General features: G+C 39.8%; 1 protein-coding gene across 9 annotated transcripts in view; it reads left to right on the forward strand.

Moving 5' to 3' along the window:
• PAK3 (p21 (RAC1) activated kinase 3) overlaps positions 1-21,934 on the forward strand; it is a 125,319-nt gene that overhangs the window by 72,971 nt on the left and 30,414 nt on the right. For all 9 annotated transcript variants that reach the window (XM_041741475.1, XM_041741477.1, XM_041741479.1 and 6 more), the window contains one exon: positions 4,253-4,316. In XM_041741475.1, coding sequence (XP_041597409.1) covers positions 4,253-4,316 — 64 coding nt within the window. The remainder of the gene's footprint in view (positions 1-4,252; positions 4,317-21,934) is intronic.

Here is a 21,934-nt window from a genome sequence, read left to right on the forward strand (position 1 = left end):
AATCATGAAATGGGCAAAAGACATGACTTTTGTCTTTAAGACACAATCTGTAACAGGATGTCAAATATGTAGAGATGGGTACATGGTGTATTAAGTGTAGAGAAGCAGAGTAAGTGCAAAGGTGAGAGAGAGAGAGAGAGAGAGAGAGAGAGAGAGAGAGAGAGAAAGATACAGTAGTATAGAGAACAGGAATTATTAACTTTATTCCAAAACATCAGGGAAGGCTACCTTGAAGAGGCACCATTGAAGCTGAATTGAAGCATAAATAGGAACTTGGAAATTTAAGAAGGACATTCCAAGGCAAGAGAATAGTAAGTATAGAAGGTATGAAGGCATATGTCGAGGAGTGCTAAATTATTCAACATCACTTGAATATAGAATTGGTGGTAGGTGGTGGGACTGGAGTCGCAAGAGAAGAAGCTCAACTGTCAAGCAAGAGCTAGCTGTTCATGAGCTGCAATTTGTTATGGTCAAAGCAATGAAGGTCTAGTGGGGAAGGGGTAGATAAGAGATGGAGAATAAAACAAGAGTCAGATATAAAGAACCTTGTACTCCATGCCAAGGAGTTTAGCTTTACCCTGTAGGCATTGGGAGAGCCATCAAGGACTCCTAAACCAGAGAATCTCATGATCAGGTTTGCACTTAACAGCATCCTACCAGAGAGAGGTGTAGAGTCTGGACTAGAGTGTGAAGGGGCTGGCAGTTGGGAGTGCAATTAGGAGGATGTTGGGATAGCCCAGACAAAAAATGATGAGGGCCCAACTAGAATAGTAGTCACAAGGAAGGGACAAAATGAGAAGGTCTCTAGGAGGTGAACAGATATAAGCACAGGACTTGGTGGACAACTGCGTGGGGGTAGTGAAGGTGAGAGATAAGACAGAGGTGACTTCCGGATTTCATATTCTGGCTACTGAGTAGACAGATAGCAGTAACATGGACTGAGATTGGAAATGCAAGAGAAAAAGAATTATAACAACTCACATATTGTATATGTCTTATTTAACTTCACTGAAAATGAACTACTGTTGTAAAAAACAAACCACCGCTACCAACAGCAACAACAAATCTAACAACTTGATGAATAGTACAGGACTGAAATTTTTTAAAGAGTTTATTTATTTATTTATTCATGAGAGACACGGAGAAAGAGGCAGAGACACAGGCAGAGGGAGACGCAGGCTTCCTGTGGGGAGCTGGATGCAGGACTCGATCCCAGGACCCCAGGATCATGACCTGAGAGGAAGGCAGATGCTCAAGCACTGAGCCACCCAGGTGCCCCCAGGACTGAAACATTTATTTTTTTAATTCAAAATATACCATCTACTGGTAGTTCTGAATCAACACCAGGTATTGTTTGTAGCACACAGTTTAGCACTTGAATACATACTTTCTTGTCCTCATTTATTTGGTCAACAAATACCTATTCAGTGATGGCTGTTATTCTAGGCACTAAAGTTACTTGAATGAAAAGACAAGGTTCCTCCCCTCAAGAAGAAAAATGAGAATCTCAGAGGGATGAGAGAATAATTCACAAAATAGGATGACTTGAGATAATGTTTAATAAATAGGAATTCGTGGGTTAGCCAGGAAAGGGAAAGGGGGAGCATCTGCAAAGACCTAAGCCTTGGATAGTGATAGCATTACTAGGACTTAAAGTAGGAGGGATGAGGAGTAGAGGAATTACATGAGATTAGTATAGTTAGGTAGGGATTGGTTGGTGGTAGAGAGTAAAGAGCCCTCTATGCCAGACTAAGAAATTTGAACTTGATTTTGTAGCGATGAGGAACTTTTGAGAAATCACAATTAAGAGTGAAATCACTCTGAAGTAGGATGACTGTACATCTCAGTTTACCTAGGAAAAGTCTTGGTTTTGGGAATTACATGGTTACCCTATTCCAAAGGTGTTGCAGAAGATAGAGAAGGTAGAGTGTTGAAGTAGGTAATTACTAGTGCAATTGTTTGGACAAGAAATGTCAAGGGCCTGGAGCTATGGCAGTAGCCATGGCATGAAGAAGAGGAAATGAATAAGAGTGACAATGAGAAGGTAGAATCTACAGACCTTCTCTTGATTAGTTCATGGTGTAAATCTTACCCTACTGACTCTATGCTTCTTTAGAACAGGAGCCATGATAGTAAGATATAACTCAAAGGTAGTGATACTGATATGTTTGCTTTAAAGAAAAAAAAAAAAAAAAGGAAGGGAGAGCCACAGGCATCCAAATAAATGATTCCCTTCAAGGCAGTTCACTTGAGAAGCTGAACCCATATTCCCATGATGCTGCTGTGGCCTGGAATTTTTCTGCACCTATTTGAGCACTGCGTTGAAGAGTCAATGGCACTTATTTCAGATTTGTCCTGAGTGGTGGCAAGGATTCATCCTCTGAGTACAGGATTTGTTATTTTGAATTAACAAAACCAATGCTTTTTTTCCCCCCAGAGCCACACATGATAAATTAATGTTTTTCTTGCTTATGACCTTACTCTACAATGTTTAGAACAGTCTATAGAAACACAGAGTAGATTGGTCATTGCCTAGGAATGGGTTGGAAAGCCAGGGGTGGGGTGCAGGCACAGGTAGGGAATGAAGAGTGACTGTGAACAGGTACAGGTTTCTTTCTGGGATGACCAAAATGTCCTAAAATTAGACCATGGTGAAATTTAATACATTTGCACAACTCAAATAATTTACTAAAAGCATTGTACACTTGATTTTTTCCTTTTTATCAAAAATATTTGGCACTGCTTTTGCTGCATCCCAAGCAATTTGATAGGTTGTATTTGATTCTAATTTAGTTCAAACTATTTTTAAATTTCTCTTGAAGTGTCTTCTTTCACACGTTTTATTTAACTATCTTGGAATTTTCCAATCATCTTTCTGTTATTGATTTTTAGTTTATATCCATTATGATTAGAAAAGGCATTTTATACGATTTCACTCCTGTAAAATTTGCTAAGGTTTGTTTTGCTTAGCAAATGGTGGTCTACCCCGGAGAATGTTCCATATGCACATTCTGTGTATTCTTCAATTGATGGGTGAAGCGTTTCTGTATATGTGTTAGCTCCAGTGGATCTAGAGTGTTTTTCACATCCTCCATTTATCTGTTGATCTCTCTGGTTGTTCAATCCATTATTGAAAGTGAGCTATTAAAGTTGCCAACCATTTTTATGTTGCTATCGATACTTCCCTTTACTTTGGTCGGTGTTTGCTTCATATATATGGGAGCACTGATGAATTGTACCCTTTATTTTTTTTTATTTTTTTTAAAATTTATTTATGATAGTCACAGAGAGAGAGAGAGAGGCAGAGACACAGGCGGAGGGAGAAGCAGGCTCCATGCACCGGGAGCCTGATGTGGGATTCGATCCCGGGTCTCTAGGATCGCGCCCTGGGCCAAAGGCAGGCGCCAAACCGCTGCGCCACCCAGGGATCCCTTTTTAAAATATTTTATTTATTCATTCACGAGAGAGAGAAAGAGAGGCAGAGACACAGGCAGAGGGAGAAGCAGGCTCCATGCAGTGAGCCCGATGTGGGACTCCATCCCGGGTCTCCAGAATCGTATCCTGGGCTGAAGGTGGTGCTAAACCGCTGAGCCACCCGGGCTGCCAGAATTGTACCCTTTAAATGAGTGAACTTTATGGTGTGCAAATCATATTCCAGTAAAGTTGTTAAAAAAAAATACATGGAGTGCAGGTAGGCTCCTGAGTTTGAGGATGTAGGTTTTCAGAAAGCATGAGTCTCATTACTTTATGGTTCAACTTTGTTCTTTATTAGACCCCATCACCCTTAGCACAGTACTGGGTTCATGGTAATTGCTGAAGAGGTACTTGTCCAGCAGAACTAAATGTAGTGTAGTGCTCAATTTTGCTCTGATTCAGGCAAGATAGTGATTTTTATTAAATAGTGCATATAAGATCTTAGATGTTTTTATCTCCAAATCTACAGTATCCTTTTTTGGGAACTTTTTTAAATGTTGAGTTGTGTCCAGTCCTTTTTGTTTTTCAAACATCATCAATTTTGACTATAAAAGCAGCATGGGTTATTATTACTACTTTTATTAATATATTACTGTTTGTTACTTTAATAAAATGTATTATTAGCCATATAAATTATAGAAATTGCATGGGAATATGCTTCAGGGTTGTATTTGTCATTGACTCTAGCATTGCAATTTTTAGTATGAAATAAAGGGAAATCAACCAATCAATTTAAATCTCTCTCTCTCTTCTTCTCTCCACCCCCCCCCAAATTCAGGAAGCATTGTGAGTGTCGGTGACCCAAAGAAAAAATACACAAGATTTGAAAAAATAGGTCAAGGGTAAGTGATTATTGAAAGATAAGCACCAGAGATATACATTCAGATTCAGTAATAGCCTAGGTTATATTTATGTTCTGTGTTCTCAATATTGGTCTTTCCAGCTGACAGAGTGTTAATTAGTCGAGGAACACATCCTGCTGGAATCTGCACTAATGTTGAGCCAAGAGCAAATTGTTTAATACTATATAGTTAGAAGATTCACACCGATTTCCCTGGAAAAGTAGTAGGGTTATAAAAACCTCTAACTTGTTTTTTTTTTTACATGTATAAATTTATTTATTTATTTATTTATTTATTTATTTATTTATTTTTAAACCTCTAACTTGTATGAAAATCCCCTTTATCCCTGTCTCCCCTATATCTGTATGGATGTTATGCTTAAGATCCTGTTTCATTGTCAAACTGTAAAGTGACAGAGTAGGGGCAGGGAAAGTCCTTACTGAATAGTCCAGAGGGGGGCAGAGTTGACTATTCAAGTAAGGAGGAAACAGATCAATAATCCCTAAATGAGATGGAATTCGTCATTTTCATTTAGCATGCTTGTTAAGAATAAAGATCCCCAGGCCTGACTGCCAGAGATTTGATTCAGAAGTCTGGAGTGGGGCCCATGAATTAGAACTTTGGAAAAGTTCCTCAGAAAATCCTGATCCTCAGCTAGACAAGGGAACCAAGGGCCAGATCATTCACTAGAGCTAAGGGTGGGAGTCATCAGTTCTCTAAGTCAACTGTAATTAGGCATGTTTCTCAGATCTCAGTATGAAACTGAGAGTAGGCTACAGTGTTAGAAACGGGGAAATGTTGTTTTTTAAAATCAAATGAAGTGCTCTTAAGAGGTGTCCTTAAATGGGGAAGGAGACAAGATATTTAGATGGATCAATTACTGTATGCCAGGAACCAAGATAATATACCCCAGAGGCCTCCTGGCTGAGAAGGAAGGGATACAGCCAATGTGCCTACAGAATTATGCTAGCCCTTCAGCCAGTGGAATCTATTTTCAGATAAAGGAATGGTAAATTTCTTCTTCAGGTACTTCATTGCTTTTTCTTGGATTTTTGTATTAAGTTTCTTTTGAAATTGCTGACTTATCTCAGAAAATAAGGGAAAGTATTCATTAGATATTTTGGCTTGAGAGTAAGAGTCTTGGGGCACTTGTGGGGAATGTGCCTGGTTTCTTTCTTAGGTAGGAAAATCATAAGAGGGAGGCAGAAGCTCAGGGAGAAAGATATAGCCAAGTCTCTTCTTCCAGTGGAAACCATAATGCTGCTGCATCTGGACTTTCTAGGGGGTAAGATACATACCTATTTGTGCTTTCACTTCTTTCTTTGTCATTTCCTATCACTGGTATTCTTATTTGCTCACGGAAAAAAAAAGAGTTTTTTTTCTCTAGGGACCCCCATCACCTAACCAGTCAAATTGTATTTCTGCCCATTGCTCTAGAACGAGGCTATCTACACAGAACTTTAGGTCATGATGGAGATGTTCTATATCTGTGCTGTCCCATACAGTAGCCAGTAGCATGTGTGGCTATGGAGCACTTGAAATGTGTCTAATGCAAATGAAAAACTATGTATTTAATTTATCTGCCTTTCATGCATTTATTGAGTGCCAGTTATGTGCCAGAACTTTTCTAAGTGCTGGAGAGACAGAGATAGGTAATGATATGCGCCCTCGGGGAACATAGAGTCTATAGTGGCAAATGCTTGATAGAGGGATACATAGGGTACAAGAAATACATTGAGACAAGTCTACTCACTCCACTTGAGTGCAGGGCAGGGTAGGCTTCTGTAGCCATTATTTCCCACCAGGAATTTTCTTTCTTCTTTTTTTTTTTCAAGATTTTATTTATTTATTCATGACAGACACACACGGAGAGAGAGAGAGAGAGAGAGAGAGAGAGAGAGAGAGACAGAGACATAGGCAGAGGGAGAAGCAGGCTCCATGCAGGGAGCCGGATATGGGACTCGATCCCAGGACTCCAGGATCACGCCCTGAGCCGAAGGCAGCGGCTTAATTGCCGAGCCACCCAGGTGTCCCCCTTCTTCACTTCTAAGTAAGGAAGCTGTACCCTTCTAGTCCATATATACGCCTAAATTTGCTTTCTTACTGCCCAAAAGGTAAACACTTCAAGGCCACTTAAAACAATACAGTATGAAGGGGACTTTAGAAAGCAAAAGTTGCCTTTTCGATCTTACTGTCATCTTCTGGTTGGGTTTTGGGTAGAACTAACAATAGGAAGGGATACACAATCCACAGAGAAACAGCAGTTAAGATCGTTGCTGTTCAATATGATAACCCTGTGACCAGTGAGCGCTTGATGTGTGTGGCTTCTCCAAATTGAGATATGCCACAAGTATAAAATATGCTCTGATTTCAAAAACTTAGTATGAAAAAATGATGCAAAATATCTCATTAATAAATTATGTCTTGGTTACATGTTGAAGTGATATTTTACATGTATTGTGTTAAATACAATGTATTATTAAAATTAATTTTCTCTTTTAACCTTTTTAGAATATTATTCCTTCCGCAAAATTTAAAATATGGGTCACCTTATATTTCTAATGGGCAGCACTGCTCTGGTTGTAGGTCTTAATGGAAGCTATTTGTTTATTTATTTAAAAAGTAGGGTTTTTTTCAAGAGTTGTGTTTTGGGGAGTGCGAGGTAGAAGATGTTATAATTTTGTTTTGATCATGCTTTCCCACTAAGACCCAACTGAGCCAAACAAGCACTGAATTTTTTTTTTAAATTTTTTTTTTAAATTTTATTTATTTATGATAGGCACACAGTGAGAGAGAGAGAGAGGCAGAGACACAGGCAGAGGGAGAAGCAGGCTCCATGCACCGGGAGCCCGACGTGGGATTTGATCCCGGGTCTCCAGGATCGCGCCCTGGGCCAAAGGCAGGCGCCAAACCGCTGCGCCACCCAGGGATCCCAAGCACTGAATTTTTAAAAAGAAAAAAGTAAGAGATGGTTTCAAATATCTCCCAGATACCAGGTAATGAAGCAAGACTGATTTCTCCAAGAACAAATATTAGGCCGCCAAGCAACTTTGCATACCAAAGAGATTTCCCCTCCTGGTTATTTATGCCTCTGACCTCTGAAGGTGCAAAAGGAAAGTTCTGTATTTCTTCATAACTTTGTAAAACCTTTATAATCTGAACTGAAAAGTTAAAGCAGAACTCCTGCCTGCCACTGCAGAAAGGTCCGTTTTAAATTCCCAGCTAGTTTATCATTTTAAAGAATGTTGAAGCCCATAGATAGTTCACTCATGTGCCCAGTTCACCTTTTAAACAAGTCCTTAGAGGGCAGCCCCGGTGGCTCAGAGGTTTAGCGCCGCCTTCAGCCCCGGGCGCTCCCTGCATGGGGCCTGCTTCTCCCTCTGCCTCTCTGTGTGTGTCTCTCATGAATAAATAAATAAAATCTTTAAAAAAATAAAAAAATAAATAAACAAGTCCTTAGAGGGGAAGGAGTCTATTCCTCCCTCTGGTGCTTTTGTGCTTAGTAGCTACCCCCTCCCCCCAAAAAAGGAAACAATTTTTTACAATTTCGGTCAACAGCAAGAGTTTACCTGGCCAAGGTCAAAGACCTACAGAGCTTCTCCTGTCTGCCTCTCCCATCATTCTGGATCTGTTTTTGCCTCAAGAACTATCTATGAAACAAACAAGAAAATGTTTGTCTTTGTAGCTCTCCTTTTCTGCCCTGTCTTTTCATGTGTATATACATGTCTGTCTTGCTCTTTCTGTCCCTATCTCTCTCTCTCTCTCTCTCTCTCTCTCTCTCTGTCTCAGTATATCTTCGTCCTTTTGTTCTCATGACTTGATCTGATTCCTTATCACTTGGGTACTTGTGTGTGCTGCACAGCTGTCTTTTTCATTGTGTTGGCTTCACCATGCACTGCCCGTTTTCACAGATGCCCTCGACTCAAATGGTTGTGATATAAAATCAAGATGCATTTCTGAAAGCTTTTAATATATCATCTAGTAATTGAAATCTACTTATGTACTGTGATTTTAGCTTGTATTTAATTTGCTGATTTTGTTTTTTCATTCTTAGTGGAGTTTTGCTCTCTGTTCATAATTTTTAAAGTGAATGAGCAAAATATTGATTTATTTCTTGTTAGATCAAAAAACAAAAACCACTTAAATTAATTTTCCTTTTATTTAAATTGCTCCCAGTGGATTTATCCGTGAATTACTGTCATCAGACAAACTCATCTTTGCTTTCAGTATATAGAGTTTTTATTTTCTTTTCATTAAGTCTGTGTGGTTTTTTTTATTGTTTTGCTTTACCTATCACAATGGTGAAATTCAAACCTGGGTCTGTAATCATTTATTTGGTGCTAGGAATAATCAGCCCCCATATTCCTTTTTTCAGCTTCAGGGAGCACAGTAGCTTACTCTTGAGAGCCGTATTTGAGAAGAACCTCTCCATTAATCACCCTCATCTACTTGGAAAGCCAAATTTTTCCAGTATTGGTTTCTGCCATCCCAGCATTCAGGCCCAGGGACAGAGAACTGGCCTCCATCTTCCATAAATCAAGTTCAGAATTGCATGTCTAATCATTTGAGGCCATAGCTGTGAGTCGAGTGTTAAAAAACGACATTATTTCACCAGATTTCTGTGAAAAGTATTCTGTAATTGGCCACCAAATCTAGATATTTTGAGCAGATGTATGTAAAGCTTAAAAAAAAAAGAGGAAAGGAAGAAATAAAAAAGGCCTAGCACCCTCCAGATTATCATTGACAACATGAGTTTGTCAGAAATCTATCTGGCAAATCCTATGTAATTCTCAACGAAGCAGTAGCCGTGAGGTTGCGGAGGGCTGAGTTGACTAGCGTCGGCAGCTGTCCTCACAGATTTCTCATTAATGTATTTGGATTCATTTTTAAGGCCTTTCCTTCAATGAGAATGCACTGAAAAACATACCTCTTTTCTCTTCTGGTTTCGTGCTTGCTCTCTCTTCCACGTTGTAATAGACAACTATTTTTGAGGACGCAGTTCAGGGAGAGTTTGGATCCAGTTTAATAAATGACTGTTTAAATCGGTGAAGTTTTACTGACTGCCTACTACATATAATTCACAGAACATAAAATCATAGTTAAGAACCAGGCCCTGGGAGTCACAGTGATCACTATGCTTGCTGCCTTTATGAACATCCAACAGGAAGAGAAAGAAAGTTACACCAAGTAATCAGTGGGGACCCCCCCCTCCATCCCAAACACATATGCACTTTCTCCCAATAATTTTATCCACACACTATTCTTCACTGCCCTCCCCTCCACAAATCTCTCCCTGGCTGCCTTGGCCCTAACTGATCTCTTCTGCCTTCTGTCCTGAATCTTACAGTGTCTGTCTGCACCAGCATACATAAACCACTCATAAGTTAGTTTGTCTAGCCATGTAAAATTGCTTGAAACTTAGAAAACCATGGAGGAAGAAAGGGATAATTTTTGGAAAAATTGAAGAAAACCAAAGAGCCCAGATTCTGAGCTCAGAGCTTCTGTGGGCAAATGAATTAATTTCCTAGAGCAAAAAAAAAATTAAAAAAAATAAAAAAAATAAAAAAAAATAAAATAAAAATTTCCTAGAGCATCCATTTCCTCATTCATAGTAAGCAGAAGGTATATACCTCATCAGGTTGTGAGAAGTGAAGGAGGGGATGCGTTTAAAGTGCTTAACACAACATGGCACATGGCAAAGTGCTGGGTAAATGCTAAGTATCATCAGAGGGGAAAGATGCTCACAGTTACTATTTTATAGAGCAGAATAAGGCAAGCAGCATGAGATAATTACAAAGAGCCATGGGGATGGAGAGGAGGTACAGATTATTTATAGCCAGGGAGAAGGTATGATGAAGGATCCTTAGAGAAAGGTACATTTGAATCGTGATTTGAGGTGTAGGATTTAACATGTGGGGATTATGGGCAGTTTTGCTGGAAGGAAACCAAATAAGCACTTCCTTCAGACTGTAGATTATATTTGCTTTGGTATCCCTAGGGCCTGCGACAGCATCTAATCCTTTCTGTATAAAGGAAATCCTTAATAACTTTTTGATGAATGCGTATCAAAAAGATCAAAAGAGTGAAATCAGCAGTACCTGCCTCATAGACAAACCTGCAGTTTGGCAGGCAAGATAACAGGAAATAATGCTATAAAGATCTGTGGGGACTGTGTCATGAAACAAAGTGAGAGATACAAGCTGAATTGTAATTTTTATTTGTTTAATTTATTTAAAGTAGGTAATACTGGGCAGCCCGGGTGGCTCAGCGGTTTAGCGCCGCCTTCAGCCTATGGCTTGGTCCTGGAGACCCAGGATCGAGTCCCACGTCAGGCTCCCTGCATGGAGCCTGCTTCTCCCTCTGCCTGTGTCTCTGCCTCTATCTTTCTGTGTCTCTCATGAATAAATAAAATATTTTTAAAAAATAAAAATAAAGTAGGTAATACTTGGACATGGTGTAACACTCAGGAGGGTCATAGGAATAGACAGCGAAAAGTAAATGTCCCTCCAAGCCTTGTGCCTTACCATCTCTATAATCTTGTATAAAGGAAAGCTCCAGAAAAGATTTGGTACTGGCTTCTTAGGTAAAGCTTTCATAGATTTTCTGCACACACACACACATACACGCACACACGCACACGTGCACACACCACGTGTGCATGAATATATGGTCACACAATGACATAGCTTTTAAAACAAGTTTTTGACTTATCTGAATATGTAAACTGTTAGATACCCAAATGATGAATGTATATGATATTTAATGTGTTAATCACTCTCATTTATATATTTAAAACCACACATTATATAAAGTAATGTGTAGATTGGGAGAGATTTTTCTACTCTCACATTTCATGAGGAGTATAATTCAAAATCTTCCTGTGCATCTTTAACATCATTTTTAAAAAGATTTTATTTATTTATTCATGAGAGTCATAGGTAGAGGAAGAAGTACACTCCTCTCAGGGAGCCCAATGCGGAACTCAGTCCCCGGAGCCGGGGATCACACCCTCAGCAGAAGGCAGACGCTCAACCACTGAGCTACCCAGGCATCCCAACATATTTTCTTTTTTGTAATCATTAGAGCCCCGTTCTGAATCACCCAACAGTTATCCAAGTGCATCATTTGAATTTCATTTAACATCTTTCGATATAATATTTTTGAATCCACATACTATTCTGTCCCTAAATATTTTATTTCTGGTTGCAGTTACCCATTCCTATAACATTAAGAGGATTGCTTTCTGAATCGGTTTTATAGGTGTATATTTACATCTTCACAACATAACTCTCTCCTATATCACTTTTTAAAACTTCTATTACATGGCAGCCTGGGTGGCTCAGCGGTTTAGTGCTGCCTTTGGCCCAGGGCATGATCCTGGAGACCCGGGATCAAGTCCCATGTCGGACTCCCTGTATGGAGCCTGCTTCTCCCTCTGCCTGTGTCTCTGCCTCTCTCTCTCATGAATGAATGAATGAATGAATGAATAAATAAATAAATAAATAAATAAATAAAACTTCTATTACAAATTTTCAAACGTATACAAGAGCAGAAAAAATAGTACTGTGCATATTGTTACTGCCCTGATTCAACATCGATCAATATTTTAATATAATCACAATGCCATAATAACACCTACAAAATTCAATAATAGCTTGATATCATCTATTATCAGAGTTCCCCAGTTGTCTCAAAAACGCAGTCTTTAGAGTTGATTCCTTCAAATCAGTGTCCAAAGAAGATCCACATACGGCATTCGGTCGTGTGTCTTAAATCTCTGTACTCTAAAACAGTCCCCTTGATTTTTCTACTACCATTGACTTATTGAAAAAACTTGTCATTGTCTTGTAGAAGCTACTACTTTCTGGATTTGTCTCTTAGTTTCATTTGATATCATTTAAGTTGCTGCTCTATTCCCTCCCTGCATTTCCTATAAATGGAAGTTAGTTCTAAAAGCTTGATATCCAGGTGCAGCTTTGTCAAGCTTTCTTCACAGGTTGGTGCTGTGTATTTCATATTATATCAGAAGGCATACAGTGTCTGATCACTCTGTCTTTTAGTGCTGAGTAGATTGATCAAAAGGTTCAGTAGGAGGTACCTGGGTGGGTGAGTGGTTGAGCATCTGCCTTCGCCTTAGGTCGTGATCCCAGAGTCCTGGGATCAAGTTCCACGTCGGGCTCTGCACAGGGAGCCTGCTTCTCCCTCTGCCTATGTCTCTGTGTCTCTCATGAATAAATAAATAAATAAAATCAAAAAAAAGGTTGAGGACTCCCTGTCCCCTCCAATGTAAAGATCCTCATCAGCCTTTCATCTACTGGTTTTGTCTATTAATGACTCTGTTGCCCAAATCAATTATGAAATTAGGGATTACAAAGTAGTGATTTTTCTAAAACTTACCTTTTCTAAGAATTACCTTCCACACTTTCTTGACTGAAAATAATTTTGCCTCATCAACTGGATGTCTTTGGTTACCCTGAAATAATAGTTCATACAGGCAAAACAAGATAAATGCTTAAGTTTATAATTGCCAATTTCAGTGAAAGGAGTTGATACCCAAGTTACTTCCAAAAGTGTCCAATGAGGGGTGTTCTATTTTATTTTCAGTCAGGGAAGGAGACATCGTCTTTTATTAAAAAAATGTATAAGCTCGTAGGTCTTTATATTTTCAATATGTTTCAACCAGCTGTATTCACTGTTGTATTTGATGGTCATGCTGTCTTATCTTTGGCTAAAGGCTCCCTTTTCATGGCATTAATTTCAAAAGCAACCTTTAGAAACCTTATTTATGACATCTAACACTTGAGGTTCTGCTCATACCTTCAGAAATAATTTATTTACATCCTTTCCAAATCTGACAGATACTCTCTATGAGCATCCAGAACTAGCATTGACTGTGAACATTTTAACCTAATGTGTCTTTCCCAAATAGTACTTCATGAAAAAATAAATGCATATGGAGACTTACCATATTACATGAGAGATTTTATAAGGATTCGAATATAAGGCAATTTTCCTTTTTCCTGAGGAAAAAATTAGGGATGGGGGAGTAACTACCTTACCTTGTATTTGCGGACATGTACATTTCTGTGTATGTGTGTATTTGTGTGTGTGTGTCTGTGTCGTGGCTCTATTTTTTTAACACAAGGGGTAACATACTATAAATCTTCTATTTTGTTATTTGCCTGTGTCTTAGAGACAGTTCCATATCAGTGCCTCTTTCTTTTCAACGGATGCAGTGTTTTTTGTTTGATGGACCATAATATATTTAATCAGGCCCCCATCAATAGACATCTATTTAGTTTGTTTCCATTATTTTGCTCATATAAACAAGGCTGGAGTGAAGATCTTTACAAATAAGCCACTTCATACATATGCAAATTGATCATTAAGTTAAACTGCTGAAAGTGGAATCATTACATGAGAGGATATGTGCATTTTTAATTTCCAAGTTGCCCTCCATAGAGCTCGATCCATTTGACCTGCCCACTAACAAGGTACGGGAGTGCTGTTTGCCCACACCCTTACTGCCATAGCTGTATTCATGTCTTTGGTATCCTAAGATTATGATAAAAACTCATCACCACACTGATTTTCAGAAGGGAAAATGTTTAAGGAAGGAACTCTAACAAGAAATTATACAGCAAACAAAAGGCTCTCCTGAAGGATCTGTTGGTCAGCACAGCCCACATCTGTGTTATGCCAAAGTACCTTGGTTGTATGTTGCATCTCTTCATATATTAGACCAACCACAGCTCAATTTGTCAGAAAGTGACAATGGGAACATTTCTGGAAATCGTTTTCCTCCTGTGCTTAAAGATAACACGTTTGGCCAAAGGCATTTTGTCTCCCATCTGCATCTTTGCCAATTATATAATTAAATGGAATGATGATACTATCAATCCATCAGTAATTGCAGACAAACTTGGTTTTTTGTTTGTTTGTTTGTTTGTTTTGCAAGCCTTCAGGCCTGTTCCTCTAAATTAGTTTGTTTTAAGGCTTGAGAAAGTACATCTATCCTCTTAGGTATTTTTCAGACTTCTCTTTGCTACTCATTGAGGACCCCTCTTCTTCTTACTCTGACCTGAAGTTCCCATATTGAAGATGAATAGTTTTGAAACTTGTTTCTTAAAGGACTCAATGAATAACAGCTTGTTTAGAGAACCTGACAAAGGAGTGTACAGCATGGAACTCAGGGATAAGTGCTGAGAATAAAACCTCTGTCTTGTTTCTCTTTGTTCAAGAAACTATGGGCAAGAGCAGAAGTGGTGTCTAGTGTGCTTACAGCAGTGATTCTTTGGGTAGGACCACCCACCCCAAAAGTGTTTGCTTCCTCATCGGATCTATTTGGGGCCATACAAGGTAGAGCACTCCTACAAGGCGCTAAATAGTTGTCCTCTGAGCTTTATAATAGGCTTTAGGATGAAGGAGATTGAAAATATATTAGCATTTGTGAAGAACAATGTTTATAGAGCAACGGAAGATACTCCTTGTTCTACTTAATACTCTTAACTGCACTGTGTTGTGCGCTCTCTTGCAAAGAAAGATGGTGCCACTCAATCAACTACCATTAGCAGAGTTTGCACTTTGTTTTTCTGGGCCATAGTAATGAGCTTGCATTAAGCTGCCTGCCCCCCCTTGCCTACCTAGGCCCTCTTGAAACCAGTGGCACACACTGTGAAATAGCTGCTTAGACTTCATGTTGGAGTGAGTCATTGAGTTATTTCGCCTTTCCTGGGGTTAAGCCCTATAACTGTGACCTCACTCTCACTGGACTATAACCCGTGGAGCTCCTAGCCCCACACTCATAATGTGTTACAGTTCCATTTAAAGTTGAATGAGCATGGACACTCTGGGAAAAGTCCTGCCCTAGCTAAAGAAGTGAAAGTTCCCTGCTCTGATTTATAAACCCAGTGATACTTCAATAACATGATTTTTATGTAATTTTTTAAAATTTAGTGATACACTTTTATCTATATACTTTTTTTTTTACATTTGAGGCAAATGATACAAAAGGAAATGCCAGAACTCTCTCTGAAAGAGTTACTGCAGGCAGTAGTGACACTGTTCATCACCATTGCTGAACCCCCAGAGGACAGATGCCTCCACAAAACAAGTAGAAGTGTGGTAGTGTTGGACGCTATGATAGCAAGGTATTTTTATGTCAAGTGCATTAGTATAGCAGGATAAGGGCCTTCAGGTAGTAACTGGATCTTAAATACTCAACAGAACATAAAGTCCAGGAACACCTAGGTGGCTCAGTGGTTGAGCGTCTGCCTTTGGCTCAGGTCATGATCCCGGGGTCCTGGGATCGAGTCACACATTGGGCTTCCCATGGGGAGCCTGCTTCTCCCTCTGCCTATATCTCTGCCTTTCTCTGTGTGTCTCTCATGAATAAATAAAATAATAAAAAAAACATAAAGTCCAATCCTAAGAACTAGTCGACTCTTGGCCACATGAGCAATCTTAACTGAGTCAGAAGATAGAAGAACTGGCTCCTATGGTTATGCTAGAGGGACCAATCATACCACATCCAGGGACAAAGTAAATGCCTTACAGAGGGGCACATGGGCTAATTTGGGCAGGAAATTAGGGACAAGAGCAATATTTTAGGGAGGCACTTTAGCACGGTAGATGCAAACATGGACTCTCAGAAGTACCCTGCTTGCACATAGCATTGATGTAAAAATGCTACAGGTCTGTAACAGAACATGAAATGGTGGTCAAGAGCATGAGCCATGGAGTCAAACTCATGCAGTTTTGAGTTCAGCTGCTGACCAACTGTGTAACCTTGGGCAGGCTACTTACCTTGTCCCACTTCTAGTGGCTCCACTTATAAAATTGAATAGGGCGAGGGTTAAGTGAGATCCCCTAGTTTAGAGAGAGCGGATGGAAAGTAAGGCATTTCAATAAATGAGATAGACTTTTCTCGCAGGAGCAGAAGTAGGAGTACATCTAAAAAACAGCCCTCCTCAGTGTGGATTAGATCCCGGACTGCCACCTCATTAGCACCAGATTTCTGCTTATAAAACCTTAAATGTGGATATTGCCCTATCGCTCTGCCTTCCTCACACTTATTACCACAAGGCTCTCCTTGGATCTCACCGAGCTCTCTAGTCCTCTCGCCCTCTTCCCTTTTCTCTCAAGTCTGTGAGCTTCCTTCTAGCCCCACTTGCCTGCCTTTCTTTCCCTCCCGTAATCCATTTCGATGCTTAAATTGGAGTGATTTATCGAAATTTTAAGTCTTACCAGGTTGTTGCCTTGGCAACTACTCAAGATCATGGCTTGACATTGGCTCTTAGCGGGAAACATCAAAACCTGATGAAGATTGCTGATAATTAAACGAACTTGTCTTGGGATGAAAAGGGAGAAATAGTGAATTGTTTGTTTCTTTCTAGACCCTTTAGGCTAGATGCCAGTGTTTCCATTTGAGTATTAATGCTTGGCCAGGTCAAGAAGAAATTGTTGACAAAGTATCTAACGTGATGCCAAGAACCCAGCAGTATTTATCATGCTGTAACTGAGGAGGAGGCCTAACGGTTGAGCGATCTGTTGGTTTAATATTCTTGAAGCATAGTGTAGGTTCACTGAAATATCCCTTGCTCAAAATTAGGAGGCTTTCATTACTTACTAGCTGTGTCATCTTAGGGCACATTCCCCCTCCTCTTTTGGCTTCAAATTTCTCATCTGCAATGAGGTTAAACTGGATGATCTCTATTTTCTCTGGAGTCCTGATAAGGCATGATTTCTTTTTTTTTTTTTTAATTTTTTTTTAATTTATTTATGATAGTCACAGAGAGAGAGAGAGAGAGAGAGAGAGAGAGAGAGGCAGAGACACAGGCAGAGGGAGAAGCAGGCTCCATGCACCGGGAGCCCGATGTGGGATTCGATCCCGGGTCTCCAGGATCGCGCCCCGGGCCAAAGGCAGGCGCCAAACCGCTGCGCCACCCAGGGATCCCCATGATTTCTTTATAACATCTGAGTGACTGAGGTTTGGAATAAACAAAATCCCCATCATAAATAAATGTTCTCCCCACAGCAATCTGGCTTCAGTATAACTAGAATGGAGAGATAATAGAGATGAATATAATTAAATGGCATAAAATGTAATTGACAATGTTGACCATTTTAAGCATACCAGCCCAATATTACGAGGTAATTGGGAGTTTTAACTTCTACATTTTTTAGTTCGATTCCTGCCATCCTTATGTCCTAAAGTGCTGCATGATACTGACTTTTTTTTTTAATTAAGGCGATTGATTTTGTAAAGATAGCCATTGAGATACTACTTAGGCATACCCCAGGCTGTTACAAGGCCCGGTTTTTAGGGAAATCAGTGTGATATGTTGTTGGCTCAAAGATAATTTCTTTAGGAGTATACAGTACTGTGTTTTGCCTATTACAAGGAGAGTGCTTCCCAGATCCACGAGGATCCTTTCAATCATTTGTCTTTATTATGAACTCCAAGTTGTGAATAATAACAACTCTTACACTATATTTATTAAATAATAGCTTATTTCTCAGACTTTGTTAAGCAAACAGTATGTAATCTCTACTTAGAGCTTTTGATCAGTGAGCTATGCAATGTAATCAAAAGGTGGTATCATTCTGGCTAAAAAGAAATGTACGTGATATTTTAATTTAGCTCCACCTTAGGTAAATGTAAAATTTCTGTTAGGAATTTGAAAATCAAACATCTTGGAATCTCCCAAATGCTTAAAAGGGATGTCTAGTGATCTACAGACTACCATTTGGGAACTTAATGCATATATGAGGGAACAGTCAACCTAATAACCTAATAATAGTAATGGCTATATAAGTTATTGTTAGGTAGACTGTCCTCTAATATATGCATTAAGCTCCCAAATGGTAGTCTGTGGATGTTGATGATGATTGTTATTGCTAATATGTATTGGCAACATGTATGCCAGAATTGGCTTTAACCAGTGTATACATTTAATCCTTTATTCCTGAACTACAAGGAGGTAACATTACTTACCCAGGGTCATATAACTAGGAACTGGTGGGAGTTGAACCCAAGGAGGTTTGAGTAGACGGGGGTGAGGACTACTGTTCATAACCTATCAGTGGGCAGAGAGAACACTTTGTTAAACGAGTAAGAAGAGAGACATTGGCATTTATACCAGTTGAGTCTTAAATTGATTGAATATGGGAAGGCATTGGCGCTGTGGTATGGAGAAGTGTTCAAGGTACAAAGATAGAGTTGGAGACAGGGCACTCTATAGGTTAGTACTCGAGTTTGTGCATTTGAGTGGAGGATTCTGTGAAGGTTAGAAGTTGAACCAACCAATAACTTGTCAGTTAGAGTGGTAAATTCCAAGCGCCTGTCCTGTTTGGTGGGGGGGATAGGTGGAGTGCAGGAAGCAGGGTAGAGGAGGATAGCACCATTTTAAGGCTGGGAACAAGAGTCCAGCTAGACAATTGCATGATTGCGATAAGGTAGGAGAAGGGAGAATGAGAAGAAAAGTTCATTTTTGAGTTAATAAACAATCTTCTAGAGTTTCAGGGCCTTTAAACCTCTGTGGGTTAGGGCTTTGTGGCAATTCTATACCACAGAATGCCACAAAACCCAGGATATTGGGATTCCAGGGTTAGGACTCTAGCAATTTAAGACAATGAAATGCCGAGGGAGGTTGGGAGCCAAAACCCCAAGGATTTGAAAGGTAAATCTCTGGAGATGTTAAACACTAATCCCCTTGGCACTCCAAGTCAATCACAATTTTAGCCCCTGGGACAGGGGAAATGGGATTGGGGGTGGGGGGCAGGGTGGCGAATAAGAGGGAGGCCACTGGGGCAGGAAGTTTGAGCCTCCCCCCACTCACTTTAACTGGAGCAGCTCCCATTTTATATTTAGGGTTTTTACATGTGGTCTCATTCAAAAAAAGGTATTCTAGTAGGTCCCCTCTTGGCCTATGGCGTTTTGGAAAGAAGAGACAACCCTGGCAGGGATGTTTGGGCTGGGAGATTGGGAAGGGCCAGCTAACACTGAGGACATCAGGCATTCTCTACTCTGAAACCAATAACAGCAGCAACAACAAATGATAATGGCATTTACTGTGTCCATTATCAGCTCTGATCTGGCACAGGGCAAAATGCTGATATGGATTGTGCCAATTTGATTCTCTGGGGTCCCACGAGGTAGATACTGTTATCTCATCTTGCAGATGAGATGTCACTTGTTTTGCACTTGAAGGAAATGTGTACATGGCCTACATATATAGGAATAAACCAAGTAGAGGCAATTGTGAATCTTATTCTGCAAACAGAGTTTAACCGGTTACTCCGGGTTCCTGTGGCTAAAACACACAACGAGTCGAGGTGGTCTGTTCCTTTGATCCCAGGGGATCCTGAGTTCAGAGGGACCAGTCACGGACTGGCCCCTGAAATCAGGAATGTCTGACAGCTTATTTCACACGGGAAGTGTTTCATTCTGATTTAAGTAGAAGACACGTTTCGTTCACAGAAAGGAAAGGTTTTATTGCAACTGCATGTTTGCTTGACAAGACTTTTACTAATTTGTTCATTCAGCAAATACTCAATGAGCACCAACTGTGTGCTCTGAACCCAGAATCTCAAACATACAAAATTGAGAGGCTGATTTGTTTAACATAAGCCTCAATGGTGAGGAATTGCTGAAACTTGCAAGCCCTGCTTTAGGTGGCACCTATGGAGTAAGGGCAATTTTTTTAGTCTTGTTCTAATGGATATTTAAATACCTATGCAGAACGAAGAAAACAGTAGAATTTGTAGATTGTATATCATGAAATTAAAGAACTATAGAAATTGGGGCGCTGGCTGGCTCTGTCGGTGGAGCATGGGACTCTTGATCTTGGAGTTGTGAGTTCAAGCCCCATGGTGGTGTAGAGCTTACTTAAAAAGAAATTTAAAAGGGGTGCCTGGGATACTCAGTCAGTTAAGTATCTGCCTTGGCTCAGGTCATGATCCCAGGGTCCCAGGATTGAGCCCCATGTCAGGCTTCCTACTCAGCACTGCTTCTCCCTCTTCATCTGCCCCTCTCTCTGCCAGCCTTTTCTTGCTCACTCTCTCTTAAATAAGTAAATAAAATATTAAAAGAAATTTTAAAAAATAATTAAAATAAAGAATCTTATAAATAAAGGGGTCTGTGTCCTATATTTTACAGGTCAGAGAGTCAGACTTGTATTGAAAACTGTTTATCCTAGGACAGGTCACTTAACCTCTCTGAGCCTCAGGTTCCTCATAGATAATGTGGGGATAATAGTATTTGCCTTATAGAAATATGGTAAGGATTGCATTAGGTGATTTGTATGAAATTCTTAGTGCAATGTCTAACATGCACAACATGCTCAATATATTTTTACTGTTATGATTGCTGTTTTCTGAGTTGAGGGGACTGAAGCCCAGAGAGGGGAAGTAACTGGCCCAAGGTCACATAGCTTATTGATTTTAGAACACATATTAGAACTTAAATCTCTCTTAGTAGTCAAACATTCCTTATACTACTCCACTCACTTTATGACTTTGGAGCAGGTAATGTAAACTTCCTAGGCTTGTGAGAAATATTTTGGCTCATCCTGGTAGAAGGAGTGAGCAGAATGGCAAAGAAATGGCTGACATAAGAATTCAAGGAGTACCTGAGTGGCTCAGTCAGTTAGGCATCTGGTTCTTGGTGTCAGCTCAGGTCATGATCTCAGAGTCATGGGGTTGAGCACTGAGCAGGGAGTCTGCTTGAGGTTCTCTCTCTCCCTCTGCCCAACCCCCTTACCCTGCCTCTAAAATAAAGAAATCTTTAAAAAAAACAAGAAAGAAAAGAATTCCTGGACCCAGGAATCAAAAGAGCAAGGGATAAAGAGCAAAGGAGAAACAATAGTTACTAGAAATTTTAAATGGCAATATTGGCGCATTACAATGTCTGGTGAATCACAAGGACTCATCTCCATCCTTATTCCTTTATTCACCACAAACATTTCAATGAAATTGTCAAGGCTTTTCCTTTTTCATGGCGAATAAGGTGGGGAGGTAGCAGAATGCATGTGTGTTTCACAGAACCTTACTGTGACTTCAGCTTCACTAGTCCATTGCTAATTGCAAAGCAAAGGACCCCTGTAATTGAAGTAGAATGGAAATATGAGTACTACCAAGGACTAAGAAATGATAGATTTTTAAAGGATGGTGGCTGGAGGGAAACTTCATGGTAGATGCTGCTGAGAAATTTAGAAAAAGGAAAAAAAAAGACCATTAAATCCATGTTGTTAATTGCTTTGCATAGCGACAGCAATAGGTAAGTACAGCCCTGAGTGTGAATGATTGTGTAGGTGAAAATATTCTTTTTTTAGGTTTGGTTTGGTGTTTTGTTTTGCTTTGATGTGTTTGTTTGTTTATTTGAGAGTGAAAGAGAGAGAGCACACAAGCAGTGGGGACAGAGGGAGAGAAAGAAGCAGACTCCTCACTGAGCAGGGAGCCCAATGTGGGGCTCTATCCCAGGATCCCCAAGATCATGACCTGAGCCAAAGGCAAATGCTTAACTGACTGAGCCACCCAGGTGCCCCTAAGTGAAAATATTCTTAAGAATTAGAAATCTATGGGAAAAAAGCCACACTGTCCATATGCTAAAAGGAAAG

The sequence above is a fragment of the Vulpes lagopus genome, chromosome X, assembly GCF_018345385.1.
Source record: "Vulpes lagopus strain Blue_001 chromosome X, ASM1834538v1, whole genome shotgun sequence".
Lineage (NCBI taxonomy): Eukaryota > Metazoa > Chordata > Mammalia > Carnivora > Canidae > Vulpes > Vulpes lagopus.